Raw genomic sequence first — 20,038 nt, forward strand, 5'->3', positions numbered from 1 at the left:
CAACCCTGGAACGCATCGCTTCACGACGGGATATGACGTCACAAATGCAATCAAATGTTGTGTGTGGTTGCCAGCATTCAGGTGGCAAAACGGGCTTTTTTGAACGACTGTAGCGCCGAAACGACACACCAACGAGAAAAATGTTACTGAGAAAAGTTGTTTGTTTTGATGTCCTCTACACGTTTCCGTGGTCCGTGGGCGCCATTAAAATGACACCCTGTATAACTCGTAGAATTGGTATAAAATTTTGTCCCCCCAAACAATTTCCATGACGCAGGCGCGTCACCTCCCCTGTGGGCACCCATGCCCCCAGGAATCCTACTTTCTATATCATCCATCTCCGCACTAAAAATCTTAATGGATTCAATTCCGGTGAACATGTTGACCAATAAATAATCCATCATTTTTTTAGAGAGAAGTTAAAATTACACAGTAAAAATCTAAATACTTAATAATGCATAATAATATTTTATATAATGTGAGAAATTAAGTTACTAAATTAAACTGGGAACATGTTCTAACTTGTGTTGTTTTACGTTGCAGCGTGCTACAAGATTCAAGAGGAGTTTGTCCAATGGAGCGACACGCAGGCTATCGTCGCCATATTTTTCGCCTGCCTAGGATTCGTCACCACGGTCGGTTCGGCGACAGTGTTCATTCGCTACAATGACACGCCAGTAGTGAAGTCTTCCACGAGAGAACTCAGTTACCTCATCCTTACAGGCATGTGCATCAGCCACGCGTCAACGTTCCCCATACTCGCTCGCCCATCGAAGATATCCTGTTATCTGACGAGGGTCATGCCCGGACTGAGCTTCGCCATGATATACGCGGCGCTTGTCACGAAGACGAACAGGATCGCGAGGATCTTGGCGGGCTCCAAGAAGAGATTTCCCACCAGGAAGCCTCGCTTCATGTCCGCCACGGCGCAGGTGCTCATATCGTGCAGTTTAATCGCAATCGAACTGGGCGTCATCACCGCCATGCTCATTATCGAACCTGCAGACTCGACGCTGGTGTTCCCTGTGAGAAACAGGGCCGTGCTGACTTGCAACACAACCCCGCAAGGAGTCGTGGCGCCACTGACGTTCGACTTCCTGCTCATCGCCCTGTGCACACTCTACGCTCTAAAGACTAGGAACGTGCCCGAAAATTTCAACGAAGCGAAGTTCATTGGGTTTGCAATGTACACGACGTGTGTGATATGGATTGCCTTCGTGCCCATATACTTCGGCAGCGACTCGAAAGCGATAACAATGTGTATGTGTGTGACCCTCAGTGCCATGGTGACTCTAGTCTTTCTTTTCTTTCCAAAGCTTTACATAATCCTTCTGCGACCTGAGAGGAACAACAGGTCGTTCTTCACCACGTCGAAGACTATCAGGTGCCACATCGGTAGACGTGTCGCCAGCAAGAGCTCAAATTCAACCAGCGATTACAGCGCCGCAGACTCGCCGTGGTAAGTTCCTGAAGTGTCATTCTTTCCTATTCTTGAGATTATTTTCTGTCGCGTTTATGCTTCTTGGATTAATCACGACGACGAGCATGAGTGATGAACTGACGAAGAGACAAACGCAATGATACATCGGAGTGTAAGAGGCAATGAGAACCCGAGAACATCTCTTCTACCCAGTGGCGTGCCCAAGGGGGGGTTGGTTCGGGTTTATAATTCCCCCATTCAGCCCAGCATTTCTAAAAAAAGAACGTCAAAGGCAGGAAAATATGGCAAAATGAGGACTGACTACATAAAAAAGTACACATAACCCCTCCCTTTCGAAAGTCCTGGGCACGCCACTGCTTCTACAGTTTCCTCTATCGGTTACATTTTGCAGACTATAGCGAGGATTGATTTCTGTCCTATCGATGTGTGTCTGCGACTATCCTGTCATGAAGTTTATTTTATGGATTTTCTTCATCTTTGCGATTAGCCAAAAGTGGCAGAAATGCGAAGTAAAATAATCAATCATTCAACACTGATACATCCATACCTTGATCGGTGTACGGACCTGGTATATCTCGACTTCGCAGATACATTTCCACAGAGGCCGGCAGTTTTCATAGCTGATGGTTTAATTATTATAATAAATCACCTCTGGAGCTTCTCCGATGGAGTAGTGGTAACGCTTTCGCCTTATATCCACGAGGTCCCGAGTTTGATCTGTGGAGCAGCACAATGGTTCGGATCCCACATCAAGCTGTAGATCCAGTTCCAAAGCCTATTTGAGCATTAAGTGGCCCAACAACAAATAAATTAACTTTATTGAGGAAGTCTCGAAAGGCCCTTTTTACAACAAACATTTTATTTGTGATAAAATGTATTGCCCAACTTTACTCCACGTCCCTATACTAGACCTAAAACACAATGGTGAAATGTTTATATTGTTCCTCACAACAAAAAGTTGGAATCGATATTCAGCGTATTGATAGCGAATAAAACGGAAAAATTAAATACGAAGATTAATGTGAGAATATTTGCCATTCTGTATGGTACAATTGCAAGCAGAGAAACTTTTCTGGAGTTGGGAACACTACTTTCTCCCCCTATGAAAATATTTAAAAGTGCAACTTAAAATAACTCAACTGCCGATATTTAGAAGCAAGGCGGCGCTAAACTTTGGTTGCATGCAAACATATTAAAAGCAATTCTATTCTGCGTTGGACATCCCCTTTGTTACGCCACAAGTGAGGCGGCAAAATCGTAATTGTATAGGCCTGAAGGAAGGATCGCTAATAATCCACCAGGTTTCTTTAAAGCAATTACATCGATGCCGATAGCAGCTCGAAATGAAGACCTTCCTGTGACGTAGCTTTGAGCAAGTTCGTTTCATATATCCTGGAACTGTCGAAGTTCGGAGATAGTTGCAGAATAATGACCACATCGTACACAGCCTCGGGGTCTCACGAGGGTTGCTTTATCTCTGGAGACTGAGTTCTTCGGCGAGGGAGCTCGTTGTCTATCTACAGGAGATACATCCGGACTTGGCTAATTAGTTTGGGAGCTCCTAACAACTTTCGTCCCAAGTTGGATTTCCTTCGAGAATACCTCGTTGACCCCTCCAAGGCACTCTCTTGAGAATGCATGTCTTCGGCAGAGGCAATAAGTTGCTTTCCTAGAGTTCGTTCCATACCTTGGACACAAAGGGTTATAATTGGTATCCGCAGTGGTTAATTTGACAATGAGAACAGCCTAATGTTTACCCAGAAGCTTCCTCTTTCGAACGCCATCATTTCGTATTTGGGAATTCCTGAATATATTACACCGCGCTTTCCAGATTTCACCGGTGGACGGGCTGGTGCACCGCTGATGCACGCTTCGGCTTTCCGTATTTCACCGGTGCGCACCAAACCTTTCACCAGGTTAAACCATGACGTCATCAATTTACACCAGCCTCAAGAGCTGGTGCGGCTGGTAAATCAAAATGTCGTCGTCTGCACTGAAGCTTGTTTTGATTCGTGATATGCGTCCTGTAGGCAATAGTACGGAATGACACGCCGATTTTGTTGCACATAGGGCGAATTAACTGGATGCAGGCATAAACTGTCGACATTTTAAATACTACTGCTCCTTCACTTGCACGCAAAGTGAAATAAAGTATGCCGATGCATCAAAACATGCATTTATCTTCAGCTGCAACATGAAGGAAAGCATCCATTTGCAAAATTTGATATCTTTACAAAAGAATACCACTTAGATTCGTACTGCACATGCAAAATAAGGTGTCGTGAAGTGAAAATATATTTAGGTCTAGGAATTAATTCGTGCGGTTGTTACGCACACATTGAAGCTGTAGTTCAAACACAAAATACATAAATACCTTAAGAAAAATATTGTCCATCGCGAGCCACCACTTTCGCCCATCTGTCAGGCAAGTTACGGATTCCGTGGCGAAAGAAGTTCTCATCCTTTGAAGCGATCCAGTCAGAGACCCATTTTTCGATATCTTCTGAAGAAGTGAACCGCTGTCCAATCAAATCGTTATTCATGCAATCGAATTAGTAGTAGTCCGAAGGAGCAACGTCTGGTGAATACGGCGGGTGGGGTAAAACTTCCCATCCGACATTTTCTAAATAGGTTTTGACCGGTTTTGCGACATGTGGGCGAGTGTTATCATGTTGAAAAATAAGTTTATCATGTCTGTTCTCCCATTCTGGTCGTTTCCTGGCCAGAGCTTGCTTCAAACGCATTAATTGTCGTCGATAACGTTCTCCATTAATAGTTTCACCCGGTTGCAGCAGCTCATAGTACACCACACCTTTCATATCCCACCATATGCACAGCATAACCTTTGCACAGTGAGTGAATATCTCGTTTCGGTTGTGATGGACCTGGTTCGCCTGGCTTCACCCAGGCCTTTTTTCGTTTCAAGGTTCTCGTAATGGATCCACTTCTCATCGCCAGTGACAATGCGATGCAAAAACCGCCTTCTTTTCTGTCTTTGAAGCAGCAATACGCAAATGGTTTTTCGTCTTTCAACGTCTTTTGAATCATTCCCATGGCTTTGAGGCGTTTGGAAACTGTTGTTTAATCAACGCCTAATGCTTCTGCAAGTTCTTCCTGCGTTTGACACGAATCCTGATCGAGCAATGCTCTCAATTCTTCGTCTTCAAATTTTTTTGCCTGTCCAGGTCGCTCTTGGTCTTCCAGGCCGAAATCACCACTTCTAAACCGTGCAAACCACTTCTGACACGTTCGCTCAGCTAGTGCATGGTCACCATACACTTCCACCAAAATACGATGACTTTTAAAGTTATGCATGTTAAAGTAATGAAGCAGAACACCCCGCAAAAACACTTCATCTGGCACGAACTGCGCCATGTTCAGTTGACTACAAAATGCTTTTGTTGACGCGTCAATCAACTGCCCTATACTACGAACGATGCGCGCTGACAGGAGTTTTCAACGCATATGTGGATACACGGAACTGTGGGACGATACGCTCGTTACGCCATCTCTTGTCCAGGCGCACGAATTAATGAAATATCTTCTGTGATTTAGTCACTGATAGTGATTTTTTTCCTGATAATCGCGGATATGCGTGCGCATTCCGAATCTAACTTTCATTTGTTTCAGTATGAAACTTTCCGAAATTCACCGAATTTGACGTCATTTTTGGTGCACCAGTCTGATGCACGCTGGTGTAATCTGGAAAGCACGGATAGTTTAAGGCATCCAGTGGATTTTGCAAGTAGTTCGCGCCAACTCTTTTCGAAAGATATCTCTGGTTAAGAACAACACTGTCGTTATGTCAGAGACAAGGGCGCCCCCTGAGGTATCTGGAAAATGATCATGTAATTAGAATGGTGAAATTTTAGTGATAGTTTATTATAAAATTATATTGTTTTAAGTTATTTACGGGCTGCAAGTTACAGCAATTAACTGCCATGTCCAACAAAATAACGAGAGAAAAATTTTACCAGATTATAATCATGTTGACTGGGAATGGAAATCTTATAATCCCGACGTTCGAGACAGAAAATAGCAAGAATTAATCACTTTTAAATGCGATCCTTTGGGATTTCTCGACTGTTAGGGATCTGACGATGATAATTCACGTGCCCTAACTTTGAATTATTTTTACAATGCCCTTCCGCATGGATAGATGTTTATGGAAAGTAGTGTCTATTTAAGTACTGAACTCATCAATTTCAACTGTATGACAATAATAAACGGTGAAATATAAGTTTCTATGACTGAAGCGTAAGATGCGAAATCTTATTCTGTCCCTCTTGAGAAAAATATCCAATATACAGATATTGTTTGTATGGTATCGGTACGAGACTTGGCACAGACCATGTCCGAAAGGTGCAAGACCGTACTTTAAGCGAGCATCCTCCGAGTATGGTCTTGGAGTGCGGTCTTCAAGCCGTGGACTGGAAGTTCTGTCTTTCGAATTGTACTTCGACTGCAGCGCCAAATACGATCAGTAGATAAAACTGAGTACTCGTTGTTTTCCTCGCCATTTAAACACTTGTTTTTCACAATGGAAATCACATAGCATTTTCAAATGCTCGTACACATAGAAGAACTATAACCAACAACTTGCTGCTCAATAACATTTATCTACCTGTGCTGCTCGCTTTCTACCTCCGTGATTTTAAACAAATGAACAACGAGTGTGGAAACCACGTGACCTAGTCACCAACCATCTGTGCTGCACGCTGTGTACTTGCGTACTTCAGTTCTTGGCGCTTTCGAACTGTACTAGGTGACGTCACTTCCGCCAAGACCATACTTCAAGTCTGTACTTTGTACCTTTCGGACAGAGCAACAATCTTGTCTCGTGAATTGAAATACTGGTCTTGTCCATACAATCCTGACGCAAATAGCTGTCTCGTTTCCTGCTGCAAATTTCTGTCTCTTTCTCGTTGTAAATCTTAGTCTCGTTCAGGTTCTCGCTCTTCTGTTCATTATATTTCTCTTCGCCACGTGTAATGGCCCCATCCCGTTCTTGTGCTGCCAAAGTCTGTATCGTTCTCTAGTGTTGAAAAGATGGGTTTCGTTTTGGATCGAATGGTCCAAATCCCTGTTTTGTAGGGGTGTGCGGGATCCCGAAAAGTCGGGAAATACCAAATGATCATTTTAAAAAAAGTTGTTAATTCTCGACGTATTCTGCATTGCAAGTGTCTGGAACTTATCGGAAATAGTTTGTTTTTATTCCAGAAATATAAAAACAATCACTTAAGTTGAAAATGACGTGTAGAATTCGAGGTTTTCAGAGCTTCGGGAAATTTCGAACATTTCCCGTCCCGAAAATTCCCCGACCTTGTCGGGAAATGGCGAATTTTTCCAGTCCCGACCAAAACAAATCTGTCCCGCACACCCCTACTGTTTTGTTTTCGCTCTCATGTTGCAAATGCCGTTTCAATCTTGATCTTGTGCCGCAAATGTCTGTCTTGTTCTTTGGTTTCAGATGTCTGTGTCGTTCTAGTGTTACAAATGCCAGAGACAAGAATAATGTGCAGTTTGCCAGGACACTCCAATATTAAAGGATGCATTCATTTAATTCTGAAGGTTCGTTTCCAAGTGTCACTTGGTGGCATGTCACTTCAGCGTGGAGAGACAGTTACATGTAAGTCGCTGGACGCCTGCTACACGCTACCATTTAAACTAATTTAAAACTTCCCCACATAAATGAGAATACTTCACAACGTAGTAGACTCAAATATAAATGTTTCCATTTTTTCTACAGGTTTTAATGAAATCAACGAATCAATTTCGGTTTTCCTGATAGTGCGCCATGGACATTTGGAAAGGGGGGGGGAGGCAATTATACATTTCACACAATTTCATTTATCAGTCGCAGTTCCAATTTCAAACTGAAGCACTGTTACCAGGGGGAAAAAATGCATTCTTTGCCCTCCCTCCCCGGAAACCATGCTGCACACGTCCGTGTAGTGTGCACATTTAATGTAATAAAATATTGGAATATTTTTTCTTACACAGCATTTATTTCCATTTCCAGCATTACTATTTCCAAATATTTCCATTGCTTCTAATATAATTCTTTATTTCAGTGCAATAGCTTTCAGAAATTCCACCCCGCTGGGGCCCAAGAGAATTACCATCATGGAGAAATCGTTTTCAGAGAGGGACAAAAGATGCTACCAGAACAATGGGAATTGGAAAATGGGTAGCGAGCTGGATCTCGCAGGTAGAAACAATAGTCCATTTGATAGAAATGCTTAGTTCTAAGAGAAGTATAAGTTCTTTGTTAGTTGTGTAAATTCATGTCAGATTCTCGTAACAGAGTTGTCAACTTTTGTTTCAAGTGATTAATTTATGTAGCACAACAAATAACATGAAGTTGATGAAAAGATTATCTCAGGCTATTCGCGATTAAAATTACCACCTGAGCGCTAGTCTCGCTTCCAATATGGCCGCTCTAAGTAGGATAGATCTTTGTTTACATTCAGCAGTAGTACAAAAGAGCAGCGTGTTGTCATGACTGGTATGGTAGAAAACGTTTAAATTACGCATTATTTTTAAATATTGCGAATGCGATGTGAATTCCAGGTACTCTAACAAACGTGAAGCTGTACTGAGAACGAAGCATTTAATTATGATAGGCAAAAATAACACGGAAAATGCAGACGAAGTATGTATACGCGCTGGTTGTCCAAAGCAGTGCTGTATCATCTGCACGTCATGTTGTATCTGGGGTTCTCGGAAATTATTTGAAAATAAAGAAATTGAAATTAGCCTGTACTTGAAAAGCTGAGACAGGAGAAAATTGCGAACATATCGTTGCAGTTCTTTCTCGAAAGAGAAAGGCTGGTTTAATAATAATATTCACGATTTCATGACCAGGCTATACTCACTGAAAAAGGACATCGTACTGAATGAAACAGTAACATTAGCTTATCCACTTTTTTTCTGGTTACATTTTACATTAATTCATTCTCAAACTATTTTCATCTTCCCTCTTAATCGACTTGCACCTGTTCCAAATTTCACACATACGTAACACCGGTAATACATGGACGCATTGGTTAAGACACTTCATTATTTTTTCGAAAAAAAAGCTTTATTTATAAAGTACAATTTAAAACTTTACTTTCATGGAAATATATATTTATCTCTCGATACATAAAGTAAGCAGACTCGTGCATTCTTCGTAATTTCCTTGCCGAATTACAGAGTTATATCCCCCATACCAATCTTCTGTCAATTACGTTTTCCCTGATTTATTAACAAATTTCATTTTGTTCATTCCACGGGGTGGAAACACATGAAAACTTTTAATTTGTTCTGACCCATAAAACTATTTAGAGCAAAAAAAAAAAAAAAAAACCTGAACAGTAGACCTTACTTTCTCGCATATTCACCATGCTTTAAACGACTTCAACACAATGTATCCTACTTAGAGTAGTTCCTGAAAATCCCGGCAGATGGCATATCGGTTAATTTTAATCGCGAATAGACCAGGTGAGTTGTGGAAAAGATTCAAAGCTTTCGAGCTTAAATTTGTGTACGATAAATTTCAACTCTCTCATTTCATCTGGTCATTAATTGAATAACAACATTGGCTACCCGAATTTTGATTACACCAAATTCTACATTTACATTTTAGTTGCAAAATTCAGATTGATGAAGGGACACTCGCAAAGAGCACCCATGCGCAGGCCGCAGGCCCATAGCCAGAAATTCTTTGTTGGGGCGGGGGCGAAGTCAATCCTAGAGGGGGCAAATTTTTAATATATTGTGTTGCATTGGCAGATATAACAGGTTACACAGAGGCACTTGCCCCCTCCCCCAAAAGAGATAAGTAACAGAAAAGTGATGATATCTTGAAACTGCAACGAACAAAAGAACTTCAAGCAACATCAAATGGCAATATTTCGATAATGATCTTTCCAGATTGCCAAAGAATATAAAGTTTAACATAAATAGGCTAATAGGGACTGTATCTATTTACAGGTCGATAATGTTAATAGATGATTAATATGCACCAACAGCTTTGGGCCTCTCTGCAGAACTGATTAAGGGAGTCCTTTATAAATCATGCTTCATAATGATTCCCTCTCGTTTCCAGTATGTAAGATTTTTACGCACAAAGGAATCTAACGAGAATCCAACAACACCATTGTGTTGTGTTATGCAAGAAAAATCGAATTAATTAAATAATAATGGTTACATATTACCTACACTTTGATGGATTGTGTAAAAATTTGTAACTAATACATTTTTTTTTGTACTTGCTAAAACATGGGTTCCTTAGTCCACCACGGGCTCTATTTCTTTCAAAGGGGAGACTCTTGCATCACCACAGACAACGTTTGCCTACCGTGTGAATTGTATTATATTATAGTTGAAATACATGTTTTGACACCTGACAAACAAATAGGAATTCTCTTTAAAATTATTTTTTTCATATAGATCGTTTGCCTCTGGCTGTGGTTCTGAACTTGGACTATAAGAACAGCAGCCACTGCAAGTGAAGCAAGCAAGAAAATTTTACGAAATGTTTTTTTATTTGTATAAAAGTTGAAATCGAGGGGGGCAATTGCCCCTTTGTGCCCCTTGCAAGTGCCCTTGGCCGTCTGGTAGAAAAATGCAAGGAACACGTAAAAACTAATTCCATCATGAGTATCCAATTGTCCTGCTTTTCTTAGATTCTCCTAGTCTTGTTTTTTTACTTAAATGCTTGCTTCCCCTAGAATGGACTTCTGTCCAAGGTCAGGGGGAGGGGACAATGCCCCTTGCCCCCTGTAGTTGCGGCACTGATTATGAGTGTCTCTTCATCAATTTCACGTCATCCTTCATTGTTGCGATTAGCTAGAAGTGGCAGAAAAGCAACGCAAAGTAAAAAAAATCAAATATCCACTCCCTCTTATTACCAAAAGATAGACTTGGGAAACAAAAATTTAAGCAATTCAAAGTTCATAGCAACACATCCAAACACATTAGGCACCTTTAATACAATACTACTCAAAATGTCACAACTGCTCTAGATACTGAAAATTGTGAAATCATTTCCCGAAGTCTAGTCATTTCCTCCCCCCCCCCCCCCAATCCTGATATGACATTATACGGAATCCCATACACTCTAATAAATCACAAAATCAATAAGTGTCTTTGTAATGTGCCTAGAGTAACACATGATATAATTGTAAAGATTAGTTAAAATTCCAGGTAGGAATGTGTTCTATATTTTTCACAGAGGGGGCAGAGTAGGCCCTCAGGGGAAGCAGTTGCCCCCACCCCTGCCCCCCTCTAGCTACGGGCCTGGCAGGCCGGGATTCGAACCCAGGATCCCTGGCACCGTAGCTCACTGGGCGAACCTTGTTGCCCAAACGGGGGGGGGGGGGGGGGCAGCAATAAGCCTAATTGGCTGTTTGACCGCAAGTTTCTTCTTAGGTAAATGTGGCAACAGCGGACCACTGCCATATAGGTCCCGTGCAGCACAGAAATTTCTAGCTACTAGCAAGGCCTGGACGGGCTCCTCACCAAGAAACAGCGTGACAAAAAGCGAGCATGTTTGGCCAAGGGTCACGGAATGAAGTTATTGCTCAGCACCACTCAATTGAGAAGGCTGCAGTGGTCGAGACAAAGGACGCACACCGGTGGCTTCATATGCAGCATCCCCCACCCGGTTTAAAAACTCTTAATTTTATATTACTTATAATATTCAACTCACCAAAACAACAAAATACATGAACCTAAAAATAGAAACCCTTAAGATGAGAGTGACGTTAGCTCTCGAGAGTGTGGAACCTTTTCCACGGCTCACCTGGTCGATAGCCAGAGATAATCTTTTCATCATTCGTCGCCAGGAAAGCTTCAAGAATTACTTCAAATAACATGTAGTTTTATAACTTTTTCGCTGTTAATTTCATGATCAAGTAATTGCTATACTATAAATATAAGTAAGTATTGTAAGAGCAAAGTAACATACAGTGTTCCCTAACCCTATCCCAGCAGGGGCAGCTTAGCCAGACAACTGCCCAGGGTGCAGTCCTTGTAGGGAGGGGGTACCAAACAGTGACATCTCTCTTGATTAGTGCCAAAACCTTATTTCTGATTACATACGTGTAGCTATTTGTTTGTTTGTTTGATTTTATTGTAAAGTCTACTTATAAGTTAATCGCGACTGGGCCTGCAGTTTAAAATGGCACCCAAAGCAGTGCCTCCACCATGTTTGTGGCTTTTTGTTTTAAAAAGAGTTGCATTTATTGTTGATACGAATCAATTGAAGTTACTGCTGCATAACATAATAAGTATATTGCAAAATCATGTAGCAATTTAAGCTAAGATATTACTGTTAATTTGATGTAATTATGTAGGTATGTGTATTAAATAAACACATACCTAGAATGACCATATTCCTCAACAGTAATGCTTAAAGAATATTTAAAATAAGGCTACTATTTTTCATCATTAAAACAGTAAATATATAACATTGTCAAGTTTTTATTGGAGGAAGGTGGAAAGTAAGACGGCCATGGTAGAAAGATTTGTTGGGAAAGGGGTGGAGGATTGCCAAAAATCCAACTCGCAGGGGTGAAATTTTATCTTGAGCCACCTCTACCTCCCAGTTTGTTTATTTGGCACTGTGTGTACAAATTTAACAGTTCTATGGAACAGATTGGGTAGCACTTATCGATCAACACTCAGATAACAGTTTCTTTTTTTTTACATGATCTGACCAAATTGTTCTTGCAGTATAATGCAATGAGTAATTTTTCTTGTATGTATGCATTGTAGAATTATTTCTCTTGTAGTCTACAGTTATTACAAGCATAAAAACACACAGACCCACTATGGAGTTTTCTTTTTCACAAGTGGAGTAGGGCACCATCTTTAAAATTTAATGTAAAATAAAACATTAGGAATCTTTGTGAAAGCAATAATGATTTTGAATTGCCTGATGATATTTTGGATTCATAATTTTTTTCTGAAATAATAATAAAACAGACTGTTTGCTTCACAGTTAAGTTCCTATATTACAACAATGTAACATTGACAACATCCATCGTATAACTGATTCTTTTTTGTTAAAAATTTTTAACCGTTGTTATAACTGTATCTTTAATCAAACTAAAAATAAATATCTGATGAAGGCAGCCTGTGTTCTGAAATGTCACAATGAAAAACTATTTTTATGCTTTATAATAACCGTAGACTACAAGAGAAATAATTAGTGTGATGAGTTAAGCTTGAACAGATTAGCTAACAGTGCCACTTTCCTTTTTCCAGGAACAGGTGAAAAACATGTGGAACAAAGAACATTATCGTGCCAAACTGGCGATGAATTACTTCAATACTTACTGCCAAAATTGGAAAGGCACATGCAAAATTCTGGACGGTGGCTGGAACTCAGTCCACGAGCTCTATTGCAGCAGGCTGCACACATCATAGAAGAGAGTGCCAGTGACCAAAGTGACGAAGACAGTGGTCAGTTCAAGCAAATCACGATTAGTCTTGGCAGCCTAGATCCCCTGCAAATAACGCAAAACCATGCACTGTTATTTGGAGCCAACAATATGGTCTTCACAAATCCATTGCAAAGCGCACAAGAAACCGAAAGAGCTTCGTCAGTGTGCGACTCACCATGGTCTGATTCGAATACAAAAACTCCACCTCCTGACGAAAGTGATTTAAGTGATTCATATTCTCCCAGTCCCATATGAAGATACGGGATTTTAACCTTCAGTTTTGTATTCTTAACAGATACGATAGTTATGCTGACGTAATGTAAGTAATTGGAATCACAGTAGAAGTAATGAACATATCAGAAGACAACATGACAATGCAAGCAGAAATGGGTGATATCAAATGATCTTCAAAAAAGTTTAATTCAAAAAAGAAGGTAAGCTTATTTTAAGACCTTTTAAACTGTTGTGTGAGAGGGATGAACTCATGTGATCCTGCATTTGATTCTTAAATTAAACTTTATTATTGCTTAACGAAACCAATATAGTAGTGTGCTGATGTAGCTAAAACACACTAGAGATGAAGTTAAGGTAAACAATCCTATGTGAAGTACTTTGTGAACAAAGATTGACAATGACATGCAATCATTATTGTTGGATTTTTTACACACAAACACCAAGATGTTTATCTAATTCACATCTAGCACAAGAATCTTCATTCTACCATTTATGAATCATATTAGAATTAGTTCAAATTCGAGTAATTACTTGATAGTAGCCATAATGGTACCGAGAGACTGAAAGTTCAATTAAGAAAAGGTGTTCTAGTTCAACTTCCTCTTTTCAAAAAAGGAATTGTTCCAGTTCAAGTTCCTCCAAAAAGGAACTAGTTCTAGTTCTTCCATTTTCTCTCCTTGCACATGTCATTCCCTTTGCTGATAATGTTTTGCTGTGATGTGTCTAATCCCAATTTCAAGGGTGAATGGCTGATTAAAATATATTTAGCTTTAAAGAAGTCAAAAATGGCATTCTTGTTCATGTATACAAGCAACAATGTTTGGAATGCATCATTTTTACATACATTGGCAACAATAAACACTGTACAATAAGTATTAGGGGAAATAGTGAAAAATATCAGCCAATATCGATACATCAGCTCAGCCCTAAAATTTACGTCTTTATACCTCTATTCATAAAATTGCAGAATTGACAGCCATAGGCCATACGTACATTTTCATTTTGCACTGTGAATCAATCACTTTACAAATAGTTTGCTGAAGTTACATCAAAGTTTTTTCTTTATGAATGAAGTTCATAAATAACACATAGAAAGCTGCTCATTTAACTTAAAACATGTTATTCTTTCTTAAAGAATATGAAATTTTGGCTATGCACAAAATACACAAAAGAACTTTCAAAGTTTGCAAAATGATGAATGTGAAAAAACAATATTTTGTATTATGCACGAAACAGTACCTTAGTACTTAAATATTTATGGTTTTCATTTACAAATTAATGTAGACTGTATAGTTATACAGGAAACAAATGTCATTTTCTGAAATAAAGCAAAACTAGACAGAATCTGATTAGAAACTGACCAAACGTAAAGCATTAGGAGCTTCTTCGCTTTCAAATTATATTAGCAACCTGTAGGCTGATCTTCAATAGTAGTAGTTACATAGTTAAAAATTTGACATTGAACAAATTTCAGCTTGAATGTGCTCTCTTTGATTTTTATAAATATAGATACTTGAATGAAATTGATCATGTTCTTCTTTCTACTCATGGGACCATAATAGGCTTGCATAGTTAGTGAGATGGCACACATTTTTTACTTCCTCTACAATCAAATTTATTGTTCATCAATACTTTCATGTAATTTGCTAATTGCTTTAGGAAATAAATCTAAAGGCATTCAAATATGTGCTGCAAGAAAGTCTTGCAGAGAAAAATTAGAAGTTAATGCAATAAACCATTCTTCTGTTTTTACTGTGCAAATAGTTGTACATTAATATCTTTTCTCTGGTGGTTGCCATAAAGAAAGCTATTTCCATTATTGTAACAACTAATTCATGTGTGCATCATTTATATTTTACTTCTATAACACCATGGAAAACAAACTATTTTTATCATGTTATGGACAATCATAAAATGAATATTCTCTTATGTGGAACTTCAATATATAGTAGTGTATAAACATATTTTCAGCATTCGAATGTAACGCTGTCAAAACATGCTGTCTTTTGGAAGTGTACAAATGGGTCTTTTGTAAATATAAATTTTATACAATATTTTAGGAATCAATCTACCAAAAGAGTAGTGAGCCCTAAAGGGGAGGTGTAGGAGCACTTGCCCAATGCCTTCCATTCATGAGGTCTTTTGTCACAGGAGCAGAATATTGAAAAAAAAAGACTATATTTATATAACAACTGTAAGATAATTATTAGGCACATCCAGAAAGTAAGTTTCCCTGGGGTCGTGCACAAAAAGGAAACATTATTTCATTCAATGATTTATTGCCACAGATACAGCACATGTCCAGTTACTTGTCAACATAATTTCCGCCGGAATTCAGGCACTTGTTATAGCATGGGACCAACTTCTGTATACCTGCGTAGTAGAAGTCCGTCGCCTGGGCACTGAACCACTGTGTGACAGGTGTCTGAACCTCTTTGTCGCTGTGAAAATGTTGACCAGACGGAACTTTTTCAGGTGCAAGAACAGGTGGCAATCACTGGGAGCGAGATCCGGGCTGTACGATGGATGATCGAACACCTACCAACTGAACCTGTCCAGAAGGGCTGCAGTGTGCCTAGCCATATGCAGCTTCACATTGTCGTGCAGCAAGATCACACCGGCACTCAGCTTACCACGTCGCTTATTCTGAATGGCTCATCGCAATGTCCCCAGTGTTTCACAGTAATGGTTAGGGTTCACAGTCTCACATCTGGGCAGAAACCCGATGAGCAGAATACCTTGTCTGTCTCAGAACACTATGCACATCACTTTTCGCACCGACACAGTATGTTCGAACTTTGTCCTGCATGGAGATCCACTGTGACGCCTATGCAGGGACTGCTGCTTGCTTTCTGGGTTGCTGTATGCAACCATGTTTCATTCCCTGTGATGATCCGGTTGAGAAAATTGTCCTCATCATGGTAATACTGCAGAAATGTCAGCACCGTGCCCATGCATTTTTTTTTGTGTCAGTTGTTTCGGCACCCACTGGGCACACAATTTCCGGAACAAGAGGCATTTGGTAACAATGTCGTGCAACAATGCCAGAGAAATCTACGGGAAATGGCTGCAGAGTTCCGTGACCGTGACGCGACGATCCTCCGATATGCGCTGCTGCACCTGCTCCACAAGCTTTTCCATAACGGCCGATGGCCATCCACTGCACTCGTCGTCATGCACATTTTGCTGGCCTTCAGTAAATGTCCTGCACCAACAACGCACCATCTGCTTGCTCATGACATCTGGCCCATTCACCTGGCACAGCTGACGATGAATTTCGATCGGCTGTACGTTTTGTGCATTCAAGAACTTGATCACCGAACGAACCTCGCACGTGGCAGGAGATGGAATAAGAACCGCCATGTTTCATCGCTGCCATGATGCTACCGAGGACTTTCGGGAGGCGTCTTCTAGAACATTCAATAGCCAGGGCATATGCCTCTCACGAATCCGCAAAACCAGTTTGAATACGCATGGCCTGCTACCTGTGGGCGAGTGGGAAACTTACTTTCTGGATGTGCCTAATATTAGGAATAATATTGGAGCAATATACTCGTATCGAATGGTCATCTCCTCTCTATAAAGCTTTTATTGTCTTTGGAAAAGCATTTGGCTTGGTCAGCAATAAAGCTTTGTGAAAGGAGTGAAATGTTATGATGGAGTGTCGACACAAATTCTCGATTTTGAGAATATATTTGAACATATTCTGGCCAAAGGTGATTGAAAACTAAGAATTCCTGACAGCAGAGACACTGAGGTGTCGATACAGATAGAATCATAGGATATACAGTACATTGAGGAAAGGAAATTAGGTTATTGAGTGAGTGAGAGAGAGAGACAGATATATATATATATATATATATATTAGATTAGAACCTGGACAGTGGCATAGTGCAGTTTTCTGTGTCCCTCCCCTCTCTTTCCAAGTAAATTTTGGGGATCTCTTAGTGAAAGACATCATGGAGACTAGCATAATGTGAATATATGTATTGATGATGTATGTCTTATGTACAATAGTTAGTGCTTCCCCCACTGTTACAACGGAAAATAATTTAACTTTTACCCAAAATACATTGCTTACCTCCTTATTTATTTTTTGTTACTGACTTATACGAGGGAAGTAGATTCTGGAAACTAAGTCAGGATGATATGAATCTCTGAAAAATAATTGGAAGAGGAAATAGGAATTATTTAACACAATGATGCAACCAGGAATCATTCTTGGAGGAAGGGGGCAAATATTTAGTCTATTATCTTTCATATTTTGTTCTTTATGTGCAGACATTTAAAAATATACTGTTTTGGGAAATTGTTTACATGTTCCTCTTTTGGGACTTCGAGGTGGGTGGAACTTCAACACCAAAAACCACCCCTTGGCTGCAAAAGTCCAAAATTCAATGGAAAGTCACCCACCACATTTGCCTACAAATACTAATATAATAAAGCAAACTTACCATTTCAGTTCTAGGGGTTGAACTGAAGTTTTACATTGTTCATATTGAATTAACATCACAAGGTCAATTGAAATTGCTTCATTGCTCTCGCACCACTCAATGAAAATCCAATTGAAAGGACTTGACTATCAAAACATTGTTGTCACGTGGACACACAGTTTACTGTTAATGTTAGTGGACTCGATATTATTATAATCATAATTTTAATGATGCCATTTCTTTTGGCTATACCATTCAACACACATTTCTTAGTATTTTCATGAGACAAGGACTTTTGGAAAATATACCATACTCATAACACACTGCAAAGGAAGAACTGGTTTGACTGATTAATGTCTACAAATCTTCAATATGGGAAAAAAAATGAACGTCACAAAATCCCCAAAATAACTGCGATATTTAAATCATATATGGTACCATGTGTGGCAGAAGAGGGATGAAGAATGCAGGGTGTACTGGCTCTTAGGTCAAAGGAATGTCTAAATATTCAACTTCTTTTGCACTACAGTCACCTTGAAACACACATTTATTAAGGAGGTGAATGATTGATCTGGGTTCTTCATGGATCATTTCTAATTTTATATCAGATCAGTAAAATATCGGTTATCGGTATCGACCAAAATTTCATATCAGCCCATCCATAGTTACTGGGAACACACTCTACTTCCTGTCAAACATATTAAATAATAATATACTGCTGGACAATGAAAACCGGACACTTTAATATTTGACATCTGAATTGCAATAACAGCTAGCAGGTATATTACAGAATGTTCGGCAGATCATGTAGTACCATATGCACCATTCATAGGCTCGGACTTTGTTTATGCATTCGTACTTAATTCAGTTTCTGCAACATTTAGTTAGCCCTTGTACCAGAGCTTTTATCGACCCATTGCGTTATCACAAAAAATGCAAGTGTCCGGTTTTTTTTGTCCAGCAGTATATTAAACACCAAGTCATGAAGTCATATGTGGTGCCCTTTGATGCATATAATACAGCTAAATTATGATTGTTGATATAATTCTAAGTCCACCGACAGTCAAAAGATACAATTCTATTATTACCTCTTTCATTATTCTATTCTGTGCTTGCATAAAAAAAAATCAGTTTAAATTATGTCATTTTTGATCCAAATCTCTTTCAAAAATAGAATTTTCTTTTCATTTAAGCCACTATATGTTGAATTTCTGAGATCATTAAAATTCCAGGACTACAGAGAGAATATTGCTGGGTCCCTACACCTTGGGACATTCACCCCCTCCCCTCCCATTGCAGAGACAGCTGCTATGCCACTGATCCTGGAGGGGAAAGAGGGATGTGAGGAAGATCTGTTCATGTCGAAGCACTGGAAGATGAAAAAAGTTGGAATGAAGCAAAGAGAATGGCAATGGCTTGTAGCAGGACTAAATGGCAGTATTTGTTGATGCCCTACGCTTCACAAGGGATATAAAAGAATTAAGACAAGTTTTAACTTCAGAATTTTCCATCAGTATAACAAAATTTTTAAATTCAAATTAGCACCCCAAAAGGGGATAACAAAAAAGGCTGATGTTTAAATTGAATTTGTATTCAAATGTACAGAATATCATGACAGAGACTTCACAGCAAAGAAGGCAAGGCAAGTGTTATTTGACTAAACAGACAAAAAAAAAAAAAAGAGCATTAGACAGAGGAAAATATGAAAAACAAAGCACCAATTGTTAGAACTATTAGTTCTATTGCACATTATGAAATTACTGGACCCATTATCTCTGAAATTCATTTGTAATGTGTATGGTAGAAATGTGAGCACAAAAACATACAATGTGAAACAAAGAATAATTGCTTGAATTTAGTTTTTAAATATGAAATCATGACCAACATTGATATGTGTAACTGTACCTGTGTGTATAATATGCAATGTATTTATAATTCAGTGTTATATAAAATTTGCTTTTTATTATTGACAATTACTCTCCTGGGACTTTTCAAAACTAAAAAAATTGATTAACAAATGAGACTACAAATAAACTTACAAGTTATGTTATTTATATTACTAACTAGTAGAAAGAACAATCATTTTTCTACCTGGATGTCTCAGGGAGATTGGAAGGGGAAACATATGACCTGAAGTGAAGCTTTATTTTAAAATTCTCTATATGTAGACAAGACATACTTAATATTTTCCCTAAATAGAATATAGCATTATTTTTCTCTTCCTAGCTTATTCAATAGGTAAATAAATAATCTCCTCTGTTCTTGTTATTACTTCAAGATGTAAAAGTTAACTAAACTAGTCAAATTATATTTTTGTTCACTAGTTTTAATGTATAATTGCATACCAAAGACTGTAAAATATGTTAAATAAAATATTTCAATATTCTTGGTTCCGGTATTTTAATTTACCTTGGTGTTTAAGCCTATTTTATATTCATATGGGCTAATTGGAACAGGAGCCACAGATTAAAGTGAGATTCAGACCACCGTGTGCC

At 39.1% G+C, this 20,038-nt stretch overlaps 2 protein-coding genes across 2 annotated transcripts in view; one reads left to right on the forward strand and one right to left on the reverse strand.

Annotated features, from left to right (window-relative positions):
• LOC145988719 (metabotropic glutamate receptor 5-like) overlaps positions 1-16,482 on the forward strand; it is a 229,603-nt gene extending 213,121 nt beyond the window's left edge. Inside the window, exons 9-11 of the mRNA XM_083123827.1 lie at positions 544-1,459; positions 7,516-7,652; positions 12,698-16,482. Of these exons, the coding sequence (XP_082979953.1) occupies positions 544-1,459; positions 7,516-7,652; positions 12,698-13,131 (1,487 nt within the window). The 3' untranslated portion in view covers positions 13,132-16,482. The remainder of the gene's footprint in view (positions 1-543; positions 1,460-7,515; positions 7,653-12,697) is intronic.
• Positions 1-20,038, reverse strand: part of LOC145988718 (uncharacterized) — a 363,608-nt gene that overhangs the window by 129,665 nt on the left and 213,905 nt on the right. The window lies entirely within an intron of this gene.

Source organism: Lepisma saccharinum, chromosome 6, assembly GCF_977018435.1.
Source record: "Lepisma saccharinum chromosome 6, izLepSacc3.1, whole genome shotgun sequence".
In the NCBI taxonomy this organism is placed as follows: domain Eukaryota; kingdom Metazoa; phylum Arthropoda; class Insecta; order Zygentoma; family Lepismatidae; genus Lepisma; species Lepisma saccharinum.